This window comes from Octopus bimaculoides, chromosome 11, assembly GCF_046866305.1.
Source record: "Octopus bimaculoides isolate indiv1 chromosome 11, ASM4686630v1, whole genome shotgun sequence".
Lineage (NCBI taxonomy): Eukaryota > Metazoa > Mollusca > Cephalopoda > Octopoda > Octopodidae > Octopus > Octopus bimaculoides.
The window spans coordinates 83,248,345-83,269,314 of NC_142938.1; the positions used below are offsets into that span (position 1 = coordinate 83,248,345).

A 20,970-nucleotide genomic window follows, 5' to 3' on the forward strand; every position below is an offset into this window, starting at 1 on the left:
AACCCTTGGCATCACAAAGACTTTGTCACATCCTTTGCTAATGTCTTGCATTTCCTTCATAAGGACTTTGTTACCAAAATCTTTATTCAAAACACAAACGCATTGAAGGAATTTGTGAGAAGACGTCAGTCCTTGGTTCTAAATTTCATACTCTGAAAGTACGCAAGGTTGACCTCTGTAGAAATTGAACACAGGACATAAAGGCCCCAGAACAATGCCTTGAAATACTTATCAGAGTATCAGGCCTTGCATTGCACATTGTCTCCATTCAATGTCCATGTTGTGCTGCCATACAACATTACACTTTGCACACAAACATACATTTAAAAAAAGACAGTAATGAGGTTATTGCATACACTGCTCAGGTGCACCACAACTACTCAGACGCAGTACAACTGCTCCGACACACGACAACTGCTCCGGCACACTACAACTGCTCCGGCACACTACAACTGCTCCGGCACACTACAACTGCTCGTGCACACAACTGCTCAGGCACGCTACGACTACTCATGTACACTACAACTGCTCCGGGGTACTACAACTGCTCAGAAGCTCAGGTGCACTACAACTGCTCATGCGCATTACAACTACTCGGGCATACTAAAACTGCTCAGGCACACTACAAGTGCTGGGGCGAACTACAAGTGCTCAGACACACTGCAACTGCTCAGGCATAATATAACTGCTCAGAAGCCCTACAACTGATCAGGTACAATATAACTGCTCAGGCACATTAAAACCGCTCAGACACACTACAACAGATCAGGCACATTACATCTACTCAGGCTCATTGTAACTGGTCAGGGACACTGCTACGGGTCAGGCACACTACAACTGCTAAGGCACACCACAACTGCTCAGGCATACTACAACTACTCGGTGCTCTACAACTGCTCAAGTACACTACAACTAGCCAAGTGCTCAGCAACTTCCCAAATACACAACTTCATCATTCTTCACGTGTTTACATCAACAGGCAAAATATTCTGTTTTTATGAAAGTTAATGCATTAAAATTCATTCAGTAATTGAAGTGTCTGATAACAATTGTTTGCTTTTATTTGCTTTAGGACAAATTAACTTTACAGTTCCAAGCTACTAACTTGGATAAAAAAGATTTCTTTGGAAAATCAGATCCCTTTTTAATATTCTACCGTGCTAATGAGGATAGAAGGTTAGTATGTGTTTTTGTTAATTTGAAATAATTGATTTCATCATTTCGAAAATGCTAACATTTCAGGGTAACAAATATTGAAGGAAAATCAAATCTCTTTTTAATATTCTACTGTGCTAATAAAGATAACAGGTTAGGAAATCAGATCCCAAATTAAGCAGTTTATTTTCTTGCTAGAAAAAATATGAATTTAACGTGACAAATATTGAAGGACAAAAAGAAAGTCTGTGGTGAGAAATAAACAAAAGATTGAGGATAGTTATATGTGCTCCATGAAGGCAGCAAAAATCAATAAGGTTTGCAAATATTAAAGAAAAAAAGCCACTACTCCAAAACATTAGATTTCAAATGATAGTCATTAGTTTGACCTCTGGTCTAAACAACAATACTACATTAGCCAATGAAGGAGACTCTACTTAGTTGCTGAATCTGCTAGAAACAGCAACCAAATCTCACTCAATTTCCCATCATGTTATCCTTCAAAAGGAAGGGAACATTGGTTAATGTAATCCTAGTGTACTGTGTCCAGGAAAAAAGTAGGATTGTTATAACTGGAGAACTTTTTTATCAGAAGCCTGCTTTATCAGACTTGGTCCCATCTAAGACAGAAGCCACAACACTGAATACAAATATATCCAGATTTTTACATTTTTTATTACCCAATATTATCTTCAGATTAAACATTAAAAATCAAAGATGTTATAACATCTTATTTCTCATTCTTCATTCCTTAAAAGCAAAACGAAAACAAAGTAAATGCTTATCTTTGTTTTGTGTCCATATCTGAATATTTAAAATGTAGTAACATTTTGTTTAATAAACATTAGGGTTACTGTCCTTGATCTTTTTAGCTTACATTTTGAACATCTTTACAGGGAGTTTTTGTCTATTAATTGCTTCGATAACCTCGGTTGATAGAAGTTTCCGTCTCACTATAATACATACGTAAAACTTTGCTGTTTTTGTATTTAGCAGACACCCCACCCCTTCCTGGGGTATTTTTCTTCACCCATATTTTTCTTGCAGTCATTAAATTCATGGTCATTTAACCATCTATGATTTTTCCACTTAATACCATATTCAGCTGCCTTTTATCATGTTAAAATCCATGATTAGCAGAGGAACTGTGACAGATTACATTCCTGGAAAACATCAGGGGTGATGTCTAAGTATCTAGTGTTTTCATTTTCCATGTTCACACAGCAACTGGACAACGGGTGAACACTTGCAACAATTCAAATAGAGTTCTCTGGGATCCTGTAGAATTTGAATTTTTTGATATTCTTTGTAGATGCTTCATGAATGTTGTTGAATATTTTTTGAAATCAATAAACTTTATTGATGGTGGTCCACTGTTCATTGATATTCTACGTTGTAAAGAAATCTGAATGAAATTCAATGCAGCGATTACAAAAACCGTTGAGAATGACCAAGAAACAAGAGACACAATGTTAATGGTGGTTTGAAGGTCAGCCGATTGAAGACACGATGTGATTTGTTTAATTTGGTGGTACTGGAGTCACAGAAACCGTGGTCAAATACAGAATTGGTAAAGACGACAGTAGTATTTCAGGAAATGTGAAAAGATCTGGTCCAGAAACCTGCTGGACACCAGCTGGACACCAGCATCAAGATCCATCCAATGCAATAGCATTTCACTACAAATGGTATTAAATGAACAAGCATGGGCGGGATGAGTTAACTTAACATATTTTCAATATTCAAGACCACAGCCTCCAGCTTATGTGGCTCATTGTATAGGCTGTGATATTTAGTGAAATAAAACTTATTTGTCAGAACATTAAGGAATAATCAATCAAAATATGTCATACCTGTGGCTATACAAATGTAAATTGAAAGCAGCTTCTTTGTCTTGCCTCACATTGATTTATAAAGATATTTCAAATAATCATTTATTTTGTTTGAATATGCAGCCCAGAGCATATTGTCTGCTACTTAAGTGATGTTAAAATAACTTTGAAAAATTCAATGGTTGTTTATAAATTCAAACTTTATGTGGCTTAAAATTTTCAGTTTTTCTAATGTTTTGTGAGAAACCAAAAAGAAAAAGAATAAGTGAGATATGTATTTTATTTTTTTTATTTTTTTCTGTATTTGCATGGAGGGATGGATTGGCAAAATTGCGAGAATATTTAACAAAATGACTCCTGGTACCTTGTTACTGTCCAATACATTCTGGGTTTATATATTCATAAGCCGGTCAACTGGCAGAAATGTTAACACGCTGGACGAACTGCTTAACGGTATTTCGTCTGTCTTTACATTCTGAGTTCAAATTCCGCCAAGGTCGACTTTGCCTTTCATCCTTTCAGGGTCGATAAATTAAGTACCAGTTGTATACTGGGTCGATGTAATCGACTGGGCTCCTCCCCCAAATTTCGGGCCTTATGCCTAGAGTAGAAAAGAAAAGAAGCCTGTAGTATACATCCAAGCATACACATACATTCACACACACACACGCCACACACACACACATATAGACATATATTTATATGTATATATATGTATATATATACACACATAGATGTTTATATGTATATATATATATACACATATGTACATATATTTATCTAATCTGAAGTGAAAACAGCATGTTCTCTGTCTATCTCCTTACCTTCTTGGAGATTTTAGGTAAAGTTATACTAATGTGTCCATCTGTTTTCATTTACTTAAATTCTATGTCCTTATGCAGCTAAGAATTGCTCTGCATTTAAATTGATATAATGATTGCATTGTTCAACTAAATGGAGTTGTTTGAAACGATCGTACTGCATTACCTCTGGATATCCTTGTTGCTTACTTTGATTTTATATTTATATGTGTATATATGTGTGTGTGTATATATACACACATATATATGTATAATATATATATATATATATATATATATATACGTGTACATGTGTGTGTGCATCTCTGTACCCTTCCTTTGACATAATCTGATGGCTGTAAAGGAGCAGAATATGTTTCCAATTTTCCCCTGACCACGATGAAATATTACTTTGTTTGGAAGCAGGCAATGGTTGGTCACACGGACATCCAGCTGCAGAAAATCGACCTCAACGAATTCAATCTGTGTTATGGAAGCCTGGAAAAGTGGCCATTAAAATTATGATGAGATGATTTTTAACATATCATATAGGAACAAGTGGTACAATGCGACCATCTTATCTATTTTATCTAGCATTTCCTTGTTTAAGACAGTAAGCTGTGATTTGCGAAGAAGAAAATCCAACTGCCATATCTAGAAGGTTAAGCAACTGCATAAAGGCCTCCGTTGTTGGTTTTTCTCACATTTAGTTTGAATCTTGTCTTGGCCTCCAGCTTGGCAAGTTCAAGTGTTTGAGGAATATGAAATTACCCTTAGTCACTAATACTCTTTGTTCTGCTCTGGTATGGAGTGGTAGTACCCATGAATGGGTCAGATAACAGATATTCTTGTGATTAAGATATACAGAACCCAAAGGAGGGCTGACAACTAGACATGTATTATATAGTGTATGTTACATTCCAGAAGTGTGTACACATGCATTGATGTCTTATGAACCAATTACTCTGCCTAAATATTGAATAGGACTTGTGCCTCAAAGATGAGCTGAAGGGAGCAAGTGACAGAGTAAACTGTCACCAAATCAGTATTATGACACAAAAACCACTGCTGTATCTGTCCCTGCAAAAATCACTTCAGACTTTAGTATGCAGGGCTACAAATACGGACACCTGTAAAACAGAGACACGGGGAAAGAAAGAAGTCTAAACCCATCGACCAACGCAAGGGATTTATTTATGCTTCTGTATTCACCATCATGTCTTTCTTAACAAATGTTCATTTCAAAAGTAAAATCCCAAGATCCAGGCAATAATTCATCTATGGAAGTATTTAGAGTCGGCCAAAACCCATGAAGTCTGAATGCATAAACTAGGCATAAACTAATGGCTTCACATGTAGCGCCAACTGCAATTTTATACTTTGTGACTTTTGGCTCGTCCTTCAAAAAACGCTAAGTTTGGTTCCCATGTGTAGCGAAGTATCTAACATTCTGGGTCTTTTCTCTTCATCTGAAAACGAGCATGACATAGAAAATGGTGTTGGTTGTATTTACTAACTTACAGCTGAAATAACTGCAAAAGGTGAAGAGCTGGAAACTTTAGAATTTTCACTTATCAGGGCAATTGATTTAATCAAATGTTCTGAGAGCTGTCCATTTGCTGGTCTGTTTTTCTATTTATCTCCATACTCTGGTATGTGCATGTATTTGTGGAAGACTGTGTGTGTACCTGTGCAAAAGTATTCTTCTTAATCCTCCTTCTCCTCCTCCTCCTCCTCTTGTTACCATATTTCCATCGAAATACATTGTTTTCCTTTCAATTAATTTTGAAAGTAATAAAGAATTTAGTAAAATAAATTTCTCATTATTAAACAGATATTTGGAACATAAATTAACTTGCTATTTAGATGAAAGGATTTCATTTAGATCACTTTAAATTGGAATTTATTTCATAGTACCAGAGTTAGTCTCAAACAATTTAGTATCCAGAAAAATAGTTAAACCGTAAACTTAGAGACCAAATCAATCAAAATGTAGAAAAGAGAAACATGGAAGATGAAACTTATTCAGCCACAACAATATTTATGAGAAATAAAGACTACAATTTACTTATATATTCATATATTTAATTTCGTTGTCAGTCATACAGTTTTTAATAAAATACAGAAATACCCTCAAACTGACAGCAAGTTGCGAATCTTAAGAAATCCTGAAGACAAATCTTAGGAAAGAGTATTATAATTAAACATTCCTTGTTCAAATTTGATTTCAAGAATATGACATATTAGAAAAATATTCTACTACTGCTACTACTACAACTGCTGCTGCAGCTACTACCACCACAACTACTACTACTTCTTCTTCTTCTTCTTCTTCGCTCTGTTACCACTCCAAAATTGATCTGAATGTAACAACTTTAAGATAGCGATTATTTATAGTTGAAGAGATTTGGAATTAATAATGCATTATCTATTAATATTTGGTAGCTATTAGCTATGTGTATATAACTCCAAGCAAGCTGTGTGTGTGTGTGTGTGTGGCTTCCATGGAAAACTGCAAACAGTACTGAATGTAGGTCAAGTTCATTCCTCTTTTTATGTCCCTGAAAAAAATTAATAAGCGGAACCATTTCTACGATACTAGCATGACTATATTGGTTAAGAAGTCTCCTTTTCAACGGTTTGAGTGGCAACTCAGGCAAGTATTTTCAACTATAGCCCCAGGCCAAGCAAAGACCTATGAATGAATTTCATAGACAAATTGAAAGAAGACCAATGTCAATATTCATTCATACAGATATGTGAAGGCTCAGGGAACACAGCGAACTGATGCACCGATAATGGCATTCTCGCTCTTGTGCGGCGGGACAAGAAAAACGTCTGCTTGTTACCCACAATGCATTCTGCAAGCATGAGGGACACTTGGAAATAAGATACGGACGGTAATGCCATAATTAAACTGAGTGTAGTTGTTTCATACAATGAAGGGATGGGCGGGGTCGATCGCTCAGATCAGCTGGTGATGACACACAAATCGGCGAGAAAATTTGGGCAAAGAATTTTCTTGTACATTTTCTTGTACATGTGTGTTGTGAACTCACATTTGATTTGGCAGATACTTGGAGGTGTCGGGGTTGAAGTGACATCCAGGAATCTATAGTTCCGTGAAATGATAGAAGCATCAGACCTGTCAAAGTACGGAACGCGTAGACGTCCCCACGCTGGACTCTTTCCTCATCGCATGGTGAAGGGACGTGGACATTATCCACGACTGTTTTCACCCACCGTTAAGAAGACAAATGCTTCAAAGAGATGCACAGTGTTTAAAGCAAACGGGAAACGTAAGGAAACTAGATACCATTGTTCACAATGTGATATACCACTGTGTGTGTGGCACCTTGTTTTGAACTCTATCACACTAAAGTCAATTTTTGAATTCACGTGATTGTAAATACATGAAGTTGATCTGACTTGTGCTGTCCAGTGATCTTATTCAGGAATAAAACCGCTTGAGCGTCCTGCACAAGCATATAGTTTAGGTAAATGAACAGTACTTGCACTAAAGCGGTTGACGTAAATATATGCCGGACGTTATCCCGCATTGAGTGCTGATCTCAATCGGGGGACGATTACCGTTGCCGCGCGCAGGCAACCGAATGAATCCCCACCGTAAACTGGTTGAAGCGATTGATGTAAATATACGCCGAACCATTGTCGTGCGTTAATTGCTGATCTCATTCGAGATGATTACCGTCAATGCAGGGGTTAACAATTGTTTTTCAGCTTAGTAAAACTTTCTTACTATTTTTTCTCTATCTTTACGATCTTTTATTTTCTATGTTATTAACGATAGATATATGATTCTCCTTATTATCCACTAGTCACTTTTTAATATCTTTCTAAATTTCCCTTCCCTTCTTAGAAAATTGTCTGATTAATTTCTATTAATTTCATTCTTATTGTCTTCCATACTTTAAAGGTTACTTTTTTTAAAGATTTACTTACATCTTTGAACTTATATCTTTTTAATTGAACGTTGTTCATATTTCTCTTGTTACTATCGATCCCTACATTTCGTAAGCATCGTCTCTAAGAACTTTTATTAGCTTCACTTTGTTATTATTTTTTTCTCTACCTTTACGATCTTTTATTTTTTAAGTTATTAATGATAAATATATCATTTTCCTTTTCTTATACGATAATTATATACAAGTTACTTTTCAATATCTTTCTAAAATTTCCCTTCCCTTTTTAGAAAACTCTCTTATTAATTTCTATTAATTTTATTTTTATTGTCTTCCATCTTTTTAAAGTTCTTTTTCTTGAAGTTTTGACTTTTGTGTTCCTGAAGCGTTTATGTCGGATGATTATCTTTTAAGGTGGATTTCTTTTAATCTGAACAGTTAGGTTAATATCTGCATTAATTTGAAGACTGTTTATATTAATGCAGACTACCTTTCATTTTTGGGGATCGATAAAATAAGTACCAGTAGAGCACTGGGGTTGATGAAATCGACTTACCCCCTCCTCCCCAAACTGCTGGTCATGTGGCAGCATTCAGCAACTTAATTATGGCAGCATCCACCAACTTAAACAGGGAGACCATCCAAAGAGTTGGAAGAGATGCCGAAGCCGTCTAGAGGCCGTGGTTGAAGCCAATGGCGATTTTATTGAATAAATTTATTCTATAGTATTTCAAGATATTTTTATGTAATTTTGGTAAATTTATCTGTTAAAATGAGTTTTCAGTGTTATTTTCATTTAGACAATTTATTCACCGCACCCTTTATATAAATATATATATATATATATATATATATATATATATTTATATGCGTAGTGTATACTAGAATGACCTGTCATAACGCTTTTCCATCTTTTTTACGTATATTTGCAAAGACGAGTCTTTACTGAAGCATTAAAGGATCATCAGACAATATATGGAGGCAATGCAATGCCAAGCCTCTGTCTTTTCGTTTATTGGAAGAAAAGGTAAAGAAATTGATATTAGGAAAGGCATCTTGTCATAGAAACCATTCAAAAGCAGACATTTGAGCATGACGTAGCCATACGACTCTTCAGATTCTGTCGGATCATTCAAACAATACAAGCGTAGAAGCCGGTATTAAATGATGATGATGATGACGATGATGATGACGATGATGACGATGTCGATGACGATGTCGATGACGATGACGATGATGACGGTGACGACGTTGACGGTGACGTTGACGGTGATGGTGATGAAATCCAAGATAGTCAAAAGCGAACCACTTTATCATTTCCCTTGTATTTTGTAGTTTTACAGCAGTACATAAAACTGAAGTTATCAAGAACACCTTAAACCCAACATGGCAGCCGTTTAGTGTGATGGCTAGCGTTTTGTGCAATGGAGATTACGATAGGTAAGACACACCTCTTTTACTTGTATCACTTTTGCTATTCTTACTTCGAGGTTTCCATTAATGTTTCTTCGTCTCTTTTACGTTTGCTTCAACCTACGTTGGGTGTGTATGCATTGCATCTGGGAGGATAGCCCTGGTTCGGGAGTTTCAAGGTTTTCAGGAGTGCGGGACCACCTCTTATCTCCTATTGTTCGCTCTGGCCATGAGTAGTAGCACCGCTTAGGGTTCCTGCCATGGGTTAAATAACATGTGAATCAAGTTACGCTCGAATCAGGTCACGTTGAAATCCTGGGATGCAGCATGGTGGCTATAAACTATTTCGGAAAATGAATCTGGGTACATGGGGATTAACACATACTTTAAGAAATTCTTATTTCTTATATTTAATTGTTTATGTAATGATTTTATTTACTCCATCTATCCGGATTTTGTGAACACCCTGTAGAATGTATAATTTTCACGTTCATATTTAAATTTTTCGCGTTTCAATTTTTTTTTGTTTTTTACTCATTCCCAAAGTTGCTGGACATATAGCGATACGTAAAACCGAATCAGAAAATCTCTAGTGAGACTTTTTTATTTTCTTATTTATTTAATTATCCCAAGAGACCCAGAACGGGTCGAAACATGTCGTACTAAATAAAATCTCTTACTCATTCCATCCATCTATTTTATTAATACTGTGATATATATATATATATATATATATATATATATAGTCAAAATGGGGATATTTAAACTCCTTATAGGGATATTTATTCAAGATACACTGGTTTAATATATTAAATTTTGAATATGTTATGTAGAATATCGTAATATATCAAACATTTTTATCGAGTTAGAAAACAGAGATCTAAGGGATACGCCTCACCCACAAGTGTTTGAAACAATTGTATCCATTAAATCTCTCTGTTTTCTAACTCAATGTGTATATATATAAATATATATATACATATATATATATAGTTGCGCCATTGATTTCGGGAGTATCCCTTAGATAATGGACAAATAAGGACTAAAGGCGATGGACAGCAGTATACATGTGAGACAGAAAACCACGTGCGGAAACAAACACTACATTAACATAGGATACATGTATTATACATATTCATATACAGATGCATGTAGATAAATATATATATAAACACACGCACGCACACACACACACACACACACACACATATATATATATATATATATATATATATATATATATATATATATATATACGTATATATACATACACACATACTATATATATATACGTATATATACATACACACATACTATATATATATATATATATACATGCATACTATATATATATATATATATATATATATATATATATATATACATACATATATATATATATATATATATATATATATATATATATATATACATACATACAATATATACATACATACATACATATATATATATATATATATATATATATATATATATATATATATATATATACATACATACTATATATATATATATCAATTATTTCATCAAAAAGTAATTTTTGACATTTTTATTCCTATCTAGAGTTATCAAAGTCGAATGTTACGATTGGGACAGAGATGGTGGGTAAGTATTTATGATATCTATCTATCTGTCGATCTGTCTATCTGTCTATCTATCTATATCTATATTTTCGAACTCAGAGCTGAGAAAATTAATAAAGAGGATACAGGAGGCAGTTGACAAAGCCGGCTTCTATATATGGACGAAATGAGAAGACCCAAAATGACTTGAAAGCCATAACATGCCGACTGGGAAATAACGTCACTAGGTGAGGCTGGCTGACATTTAAGCAGTATCGCTGATTGACAGGTGAGCCAAGGTAGCGATCTCGTTCATAGCGCGCCGTCCTCCTGGTCCGAAAGCTTGTACCACCAAACAGCTGATCGGGTGTGGCTGCTGGAACTGAAACTAACAACACTGTTGGAAGGCAGGTTTAGAAAGAGCGCGGAATAAAACTACGCGCCCTTCCCCTCCATTGGTCAGTTGAAGCTTAAACAGTGTCACGTGTCCACCTTGTATTTTAACAGTGTTGTTTATTCAAACTGGATTGAGTACCATCATCATACATAGTACTTCCCTAGCGTTTTAATAGTCCTGTTTGTTGAAACCGGTTAGACTGCCATATATGTAGACAGTGCCTAGCTTGTAGTTTAGCAATGGTGTTTATTTAAGCTGGGCTTTTCTATGACCTTGTTGTCATGTCAACAATAATTGCAGAAACATGCCAATCAAATTTCTAAAGAAGTCATATTTTCCATAGCTTCTTTTTCATTCCCTTTCAACAAATATAATTAGCGTAAACAACACCATTAGCATTATAAATACTAAATGAAAGGACATTTTAAATTATGAACGTTCAAGGAAATCATTTTATTATTTTAATAAATTATATTATACAAACTAAATTGCTATAATTCAATGTAAAATGAATTATAAATGTTAATGTATAAAATATTGTTTTCGATGTTTTGGCAGACATGATTTTATTGGTGAATTTACCACAAATTTACAAACTTTGCTGAAAGGTGCGGGACCAGAAAACAGATATGAAGTAAGTCATATACAATTATGTATTTTTTTTTTTTTATTTACTTAGCTTTAACGCTTGTTTTAGTATTTTCCTCTTAAAATACATTATCCTTGTTTCAATTCATTTTGAAAATAATGAAGAATTGAGTGAAATAACTTTGTCATAATTTAGCTAATGTTAAGGATTTATATTCACATAAATTTTTTATGAAAGGATTTTATTTAAACTACTTTAATAATTGTTTCTAATTTTGGCACAAGGCCAGCAATTGTGAAGGGAAGGAGAAAGTCAATTACAATAACCTTAGTACATGATTGTATTAATTTCACCTTAGTACATGATTGGTAATTTATTTTGTCCACCCTTAAAGTTTGAAAGGTAAAATTGACCATGGTGGTATTTGAACTCAGAACGTAATGGAGCAGAAGAAATGCTGCTAAGCTTTCTTTCAAACATGCTAAAAACCATACCATACAGTTTTATCATAGAACTAAAGCCGGTCTCGGGTGAGCTGCTTTCAAAAAGGTTAATCTCTTCTAAGTTATGAAAATAGTTTCAAAATTAGGCACTAGGCCAGCAGTTCTTGAGGAGAGAGGGATTCAAGCTCAGTACTTGACTGGTACTTATGTTACCAGCCCTTAAATGTTGAAAGACAAAGACAACCTCCGCAGATTCTGCCAGCTCAGCACCTTTTTCTAGTTTTAAATGATGATTTCAAACTGTGGCACAAGGTTAGCAACTTGGCACACTGGTGGTGGTGGTGGTGGTAACGAGGACAGTCATGACGATGATGGTTTAAAACATTTTGATGCACCACTTTGATCTTAGCCAATGACACGATGATTTCAAGCTAAAACCAGTCCCAATATTATATTTGTTTTTCATTCCTATATAGCTTTTAATGTTTTTCCAAATTAAGATTTCCTCTACCTGGCTCCACGCTGTACCATAAACAGCGTTCATAAACATCACAAACTCAATATTGAGCTCAAGACATAACATTATATTCAAATCTTATGAAAGGTTCCTTGCAGCATTGCCCTTACTGTCACTTCACTAATGACTTATTAATGTATTTGTATAAAGGCATGGCCATTAATAGCACTTGACTAATGATCTATCAAGGTCTTTGTACAAAATCACTGCCCTTGTTGTATATTAATCTTTATATTAAGGTTTTGTCTACACCAACAGTTCAGAGATCACACTTTGAAGGATGTAATGATCATACACTTCCCATTTGATATAAATTTATGAGTTTGATCGATCAATTCAAATACTAAACGCTTGTTATTGCTTTCAGTATTCTAATTCCAGTATCCCATTAATCAATCGGATCAATAATTAATAGCATTAGTATATAGTAAATTCTAAATTGCAAAAAGAAAAAAAGAAAAAATCTGAGAAACTAATAAGGATTTACATTCATGAAGTACATAATTATTAATAAATCAATATACACACTTGAAAGAAAATTATGATATATATGTAACATATATATGTAACATATATAGTGGATATGTATACGTATAGAACGGCGCTGCCTGTAAAATTTTGTATCAAGGAAACTCAAAATGTTAAAAACCAGAGGGACAGCTCAGAATATTGTTATCAGATTGTCGTACACGGTGTTTCAACCTAATTTGGTCTCCTCGGGCTGAAATATGTAAGAAAAATTAAGCAAATGAATATGTGACTGAATTTTATCGATTGATCAGTCAATCAAATTTTTGACTACATTCATTTTATTAAGTTTCATCTAGTGGACACGTGATCGAATTTCATCAAAATTGTCCGTTAGTTCAATTTCATCAGTAAGTCCATATCTCGAATTTGATTTAGTGGACAATTGATCAAATGTCATCGAATGGTTAGTTGATCGAATTTGATCTAGTGGTCAGTCAATTGACTTCGAAACTATAGGTTAAAATCTATAGCCAAAGCAATAGACTGAGTATAGGTTTCATCATTAATATTTAAATAATATTTTATCATTAGTCTTGAAGGGCTGACAAGCAAATTTGAATCATGAAGAAATTCAACTGCAGATCATAAAGAATAACTAACACAAAGAATCTGCTGATTCTTCTTCTGTACACAAAATTACATCATTTCCACCTACAAATAAAATTGACCAAGTCATTAAAATATATCTGCGTCATTATAATCATCATCATCATCATCATCATATTAATGGCCACTCTTCCAGGCGTGTATGTGTCGGACAGATTCTCTACAACTGGCTGTCCTGGCTGTCTCCTGTCGCCATTTTAATTTCAAGTTAACTTTAAATAAAACTATAAAAAATATGCTGAAATTATGATATTTAAATGATATCAGAAAGACACTTATTAATTACATATTAATTTGTATAAGTAATTTCAGCCAAAACATTGATAACCAAGGCGAAGAGATATTAAGGAAAACGATCTACGAATACTTCCAAATGTTTGCTAAATTTTATTCTGAAATCCAACTTGTATTTATTGTTATTCGTTCCAGTCCTGTCCTGTCGAATCTTTGCTAAACGTAGACACACATCTCTGTTCTCGCATTAATATTAGATTAACTTTCTTTTCATTATTTGATTACAATCATTCGATTTTTCATTAAATGTTTTTATATACAAAATTTAAAAAGACATCTTATTCATACTCTGGTGCTTATGCATCAACACGTTTTCTTTCATTTGAAGTGAAGAGGATTTTACAGAATTTGTATATGTGTGTGCGTCGTATGTGTGTGTGTGTATGTATATATACCCCGTCGTATATGTGTGTGTATGTGTGTGTGTGTGTGTGTGTGTGTGGGTGGGTGTGGGTGTGTGTGTGTGTATTTGTGTGTCTGTCCCTCACCACCACCGCTTGACACCGATGTTGGTGTGTCTACGTCCCCGTGACATAGCGGTTCGGCAAAGCAGCTCGATAGAAGAAGTACTAGGCTTACAAAGAATAAGTCCTGACGTCGATTTGTTCGACTAAAGGCGGTGCTCCAGCAAACCCTGAATCAAATGAGTGAAACTAGTAAAAAAAAAGAAGTAAAAAGAAAGAAAAGAATACGTATATATACATACGAGGTCTGATCAATAAGTATCCGGAATGTTGCCATAGTAACGGAGCTAAAGCACACAGAGTAAAGCCGCTTGGCACAGATTGAGTCTGAACTCTGCTGTGCATGCGCACTAAGTTTTAATGTTCTAGCTCACTTCCGCTGTTTACAGCAGTGTTTGGAATAAAGGCGTGCAGCGTGTGATCGTTGCATGACAGAGGAAGTAGCCATGATGATACCTGCTCAGAGGTCTATGCAAGGTCGGAGAAAGTGTATGGAGAGGAGATTATGAGCCGGACACAAGTGTATGAGTGGGTCATACGTTTCCAAGATGACCGAAAAGAATGTCGACATTGACGAACATTATGGGAGACCCGCAACCAGCAGAACTGAGAAAAATATCGCGGATGTTCGTGCAGCTGTGAGGAGAAACCGTCGAATCACTATCCGTGAGTCATCAGAAGATGTAAAGATTGGTATCGGTTGAGTTCAGTCCATTATCAATGAAGATTTGCGTATGAGACGCGTGTCTGCCAAGTTTGTGCCGAAACTACTTTCAGCTGACCAAAAAGACACTCGGGTTTCAGTTGCACAGAATCTCCTTGGTTGTGTCGAGAGCGATAAAAACATTTTGAAAACTTTGTGTAGCTCTCTCAACAGGAATCGCGAAGATTTTGGCAAAATTTCATGCAGATTCTCTGCTCAACTTTATTTGTCATGGTCAATGCGATGATCACACGCTACACACCTTCCTTCCAAACACTACTATAAACAGCAGAAGTGCGCTAGAACGTTGAAACTCTGTGCATATGCACAGAAAAGATTAAGGTCAATCTGTGCCAAGCGGTTTTACTCTGCGTGCTTTAGCTTCGTTACTATGGTAACAGTCTGGATACTTATTGATCAGACCACGTGTATATATTTATATATATATATACATACATATATGTTTACATATATACGTATACACACATATGATTATATGAATATGAATATATGTATATATACACATGCTTACACACACACATTTATACATATATTTTGTGTGTGTGTGTGTGTGTGTGTGTGTGTGTGTGTGTGTGTGTGTGTGTGTGTGTGTTTCAATATGAAATTTCAATGCAAAATTTTATTAAATTCTTAAATTTATTTCTAAACAAAAGCCTTCAATTTCTTTTATTTCTTTTTGACATTTTTCCAGGCTATAAATCCAAAGAAAAAAGCTAAGAAGAAAAACTATAAAAACTCTGGTGAGGTAAGTTGTTTTAATCTGGAATTCTTCCATGAAATAATGTTTGGAAAATAAATATCTTTTTCAGTTTGGAATAATTAATCAACAATGGCAACATTCCAAGACACAAGAACTTGTCTTTGGCTTGCATTTGATGCAGCAGTACATTTTACTCAAGCCTAAGCCACCATCGTACATTACTACACTATATCATTGTCCAAAATCTAATCTCAAAAGCAGGACAACAGTACTTTTCAACTTCTTCAGAGGTAGAGAGTTGTTGGCCAAAGCGTTAGTGTGTCAGAGAGAATTCTTCATATTATTTGCTTTGACACTTTGTGCTGTGAGTTCAAAGTCAACTTTACTTTTCATCCTTTCAAGGTGGATACAAATGTACCAAGGGATTGCAGAATTGTAAGAACGCTGGACCAATTGCCTTGCAATATTTGTCCCTCCTTTCTCCTTTCCGAGTTTAAATCCTGTTATGCTCTACTTGGGCGTACACCTTACCAATTCCCAAGATGAACACCCGGCATCTTGAATGGCTTTAACAGAGTCCACTATTTTACAAATGCTTGGGTTAGGCTTCTAGGCATACATATGCGCGTGCGTGTATGTGTATGATGATAAGTTTGAAAATGGAGACATTCAATAGGTATAAATTAATTCGTTAATTATTTAACATTGCCCACAATTGTTTCACTTCGCACCCAATTTAAATTACAAAACATATATAATAATATAAGTTTGTATTTTGAGAACCTTGGGTGGAAGATCTTCAAGGTAAAATTGACATTATAAAGTTTACATTTTGATGAATTGAAATATTCCAACAGACTAAATTCTGTCCACAAGAAACATTCCAGAAGACTGGAGACAAGCACGCAACACAAAATACGAAACGCTACTAGATACGTTTGCCTTTGTTCGGCAAACAAGTCGTGAGATAGGAATTTAAACTCAAGTATCCACCTTATCTAGAAGGTCTGTCATTGGATAAGTTACATTCCAAGAATAGTCCATTTTCTCAATGAACATGATCCGGATCGAAGAGACGAGTTTTTTGAGTGATACTCGGTACGATGTGTAGAAGATGCACATTTCATAATAAAGATTGTCTCGTGTGATGCGGCTACATTTAAATTGAATGGCTCAATTAACAATCACAGTTGCACCTTATGGGGACCTCAGAATCCGCATATTACGGAGGAACGTCATGTTAATTTACCAGGAGTTACATTATGGTGCGGCTTATCAGTTGTCTCTACACTTGTGCGTTTTTTAAACTTTCAATAGCACTTAAGTGTAAATTTCTTAGGTTCAAAACTTAGCGTGGTTCCCTTCATTATTTCCAATGGATTAAATCGATAAAGAAAGGAAAATTGAGTTATGAACTGCTTAAGCGTGCAAACCTTTTTGAGGAGGCACCTTACAGACATGTATATATATATATATATATATATATATATATATATATATATATATATATATATATACATGCAGACGCACGCATACATACATACAAAGACTAAGAATACATGGATGACTGATGGTTAAGCAATGATGATACTAATTAATAATGATGGTGATGATGATATTAATTATAATAGAGGTAGTGATGCTGCTGCTGCCGCCGATGATGATGATGATATTGGTGACAGTGATGGATGGGGGTGTCCATTGCCACGACATTGTGGGTGTGAGTGTGTGTGTGTGTGGCGGTGGCACGTGACAGTAAAATGCTCCATGGGAGATCTGACAACGTAACCTCACATTTTTGTCATAATAAAAACGCATATTATTATTATTATGATTAGTAGTAGTAGTAGTAGTAAGGTAGCGATCTTGCAGAATCGTTATCGTGCCGAACAAAATGCTTAGCGGCATTTCTTCCGACTTTGCGTTTTAAGTTCAACTGCTGCAGAGGTCGATTTTATCTTTCATTATTTCGAGGTTCATGAAGTAAGCCCCTCCCTTTTCTCATTTATATGAAATATACATCACAGAGTGAAGAACTTGCTTAACAGAATTAACAATTATAGCTGGGGGGGGGGTTATTTTTTAATTTTCCTTATAAAATATTTTTCATGCGTAAAACAGCATTTTGCATATTGAATTATATATGCTTGATTGGGTTTGTGCGTGTAACTGTATGTGTTTGTGTGTGCACATGCATGTATCTATTTTGATAATAAATCACATTTAAACATACTCACCAAATGGATTAAGAAGCTTATCTATAAGCTTATCTATATATAGTGATAATACATGCATCGGCCCATCCGTTCATCCATCCATCCATCCATCCATCCATCCCTACATATATCTTTAGAAACGAATGCATAGATATTGATTGCCTGCAGATATGCACTCACTGATACACACACACGCACGCACGCACGCACGCACACACGCACGCACACACACACACACACACACACACACACACACACACACACACACGCGCGCTTCCCATGAACATGCTTCCCAACATAGACAGACAGACAGACATATATATATATAGAGAGAGAGAGAGATAGAGAGAGAGAAATAGAAATATATACATACATACATACTCTCAGACATATGGATAGCATACATATGGATAGCATAGATGTATGTTTTAAATATGAATTTCATGATGTATCTCTCAAAGAATTATTGTCGTTTTATAATCCACAGTTTATTCCTCATTAATACCGATCTTCTCTTTTTATTGAACGCATTATTAAATATATATTCGCATCTATAACTCTGCATTTATATGCACGCGCGGAAATACACATACAGCTTTACATAAGTAGATACATACTTCTTATGCACATTGCACATACTTATGCACATACTTATGCACATACTTCTTATGCACATTGGCAAACCTTACAGTTTACATATTGACATGTTGTTCACTGTTAGCTTACACACATGCATAAATGTATAGTAATTTATTTAAATAAATTAATATATGCATTAATATATAGTTGCATGCTTGCAACTGCCCATAAGAACATTCAACGATGTATTGTTTACAATGCCGTAGACTGCGCTGAACGTCCTTAAAATTCATTTCATGTCGACGAAAAATGCAAAAAGTATCAAAATTCTATCGGCTGACTAAACTTTACCAGCACTGGCAGATGGCACTACTGTACTGTATTGCATGGAGCATTACCAGTAGAAATCCAAGCACTGAATGTCTGACTGAAAATTAGTCTCCACGAAATGATTTTTCGGGACGTTCACCGCAGTCTACGGCGTTATAAACAATACATCCAGGTTATAGAAACTAGAGAGAAAGATAGCTTCGCCAGCAATAAGGTAGTACTTATATACGTCTCATTATATTGGAGTAACATAACATTATGTGCCTTGCTCCAGGATACAACGTGCTACCTATTCCAGGAATGAACCCCACGAATTAATGCTCGGAAGCCTAACATCTTAACCGCAAAGCAACATGCCTTCACATTGCGCACATATATACACAGATACATGTATATAATATTCATGTATACATATATATATATATATATACATTTATACACACGTGCATACATATATACGTGTACGTACAGCATACAAGCATAAATTCTAACACACATTCACACAAGCATTCATAAGTACACACATACATACATATAAATATAACCACATATTACAAAAAGCATGGATGCCTACATAAATACATACATAAAACGTCTATACGTACTTGCAAGCAGTCATACACACTTACATATGTTCATATATGCATAAATACATACAGACCTACATACATGGTCATATGCATGCTTATACGCATACTTATATACACATGTATACCTGCACTTATATGCATGTAGCTATGCAAGAAGAACAGTAAATGGTTAATATAAATAAATAAATAAAAATACACTACATGATATTTAAAATCAATTTATTTACTGCGGAACTATTTTGCACGAAATCCATTTTGCTATAAGGAATTCTTCAATTCTTCCTTTTTTCATTAGATTTTATTTTATTTTCTCTTTTCTTCCCAGAAAGATAAAGAAAATCATTTTCATCTATTTTACATGTAGATAGATATAATCTTGAATAATATTTTACAAACATTAAATCCGAGAAAGGAAAGGGGAAAAAAATTCATATATTGATCTTGAAGTATTTTTATCGTTAATTTTTTTATTCATATTTTCAGTTAATTTTCGTATTTTGTGTGTGTGTGTGTGTGTGCGTGTGTGCGTGTGTGTGTACGTGTGTGCGTGTGTGTGTGCGTGTGTGCGTGTGTGTGTGCGTGTGTGTGTGTTAGTTGTTGTCTCTTATTGTTTATATAATGTATTTTGTTGTTTTATCGTTGTGTTGTTAGTGTTGTATGATATCGTGAAGACACGCCAAACAGATATGTTATGCTGACGTTTATTAAATGAGATTTAGAATGGGACGCGGTGAGGAGAGAAGATATGAAATATGGCTAAACAAACAGATTGATTGTTTCAAGTGTAATTCAATGAGTGAAAGTAGACAAAAGACACATGTTTGGAGTTAAGGAGTCCAGCGAAGGGCAGCAAGGATCAGGTTTTTTTCTTTTTCTAATCAAAATTGTCATGTCCTTAACTTTCAGTAAAGGTTTCTTCTGTTCAGTGTTGAAGACTGTATTACACTCATATGTGTACGTGCTCACATACACGCACAGAAATCCATTCACACACACACGCACATATATACATTAATACACCGAGTTGTAGATTGACACACGTGTCTACATATGTATACATATACATACATTTATATATATATATATATATATATATATATATATATATATATATATATATATACGTACATATATGCTTACATGCATGTATACATGCTAACAAATATGCATACATGCACACTTATGCAATGTAAATATAAATACGTGAATCTTCGTGCAAAAACACACAAACAAAATGCTTTCTCTTTCATACAAACATATGCACATTCACATGGATACTTGCAC

The 20,970-nt window shown here is 34.8% G+C and overlaps 1 protein-coding gene across 3 annotated transcripts in view; it reads left to right on the top strand.

The window, feature by feature from the left end:
• Window positions 1–20,970, top strand: part of LOC106878522 (copine-8) — a 149,936-nt gene that overhangs the window by 90,105 nt on the left and 38,861 nt on the right. For all 3 annotated transcript variants that reach the window (XR_016243741.1, XM_014927751.3, XM_014927750.3), the window contains 5 exons: window positions 1,073–1,176; window positions 9,046–9,150; window positions 10,708–10,749; window positions 11,662–11,737; window positions 15,963–16,016. Coding sequence is in view for 2 of the 3 variants with exons in the window: in XM_014927751.3 (XP_014783237.1) it covers window positions 1,073–1,176; window positions 9,046–9,150; window positions 10,708–10,749; window positions 11,662–11,737; window positions 15,963–16,016 (381 nt within the window). In the remaining variant the exon portion in view is untranslated. The remainder of the gene's footprint in view (window positions 1–1,072; window positions 1,177–9,045; window positions 9,151–10,707; window positions 10,750–11,661; window positions 11,738–15,962; window positions 16,017–20,970) is intronic.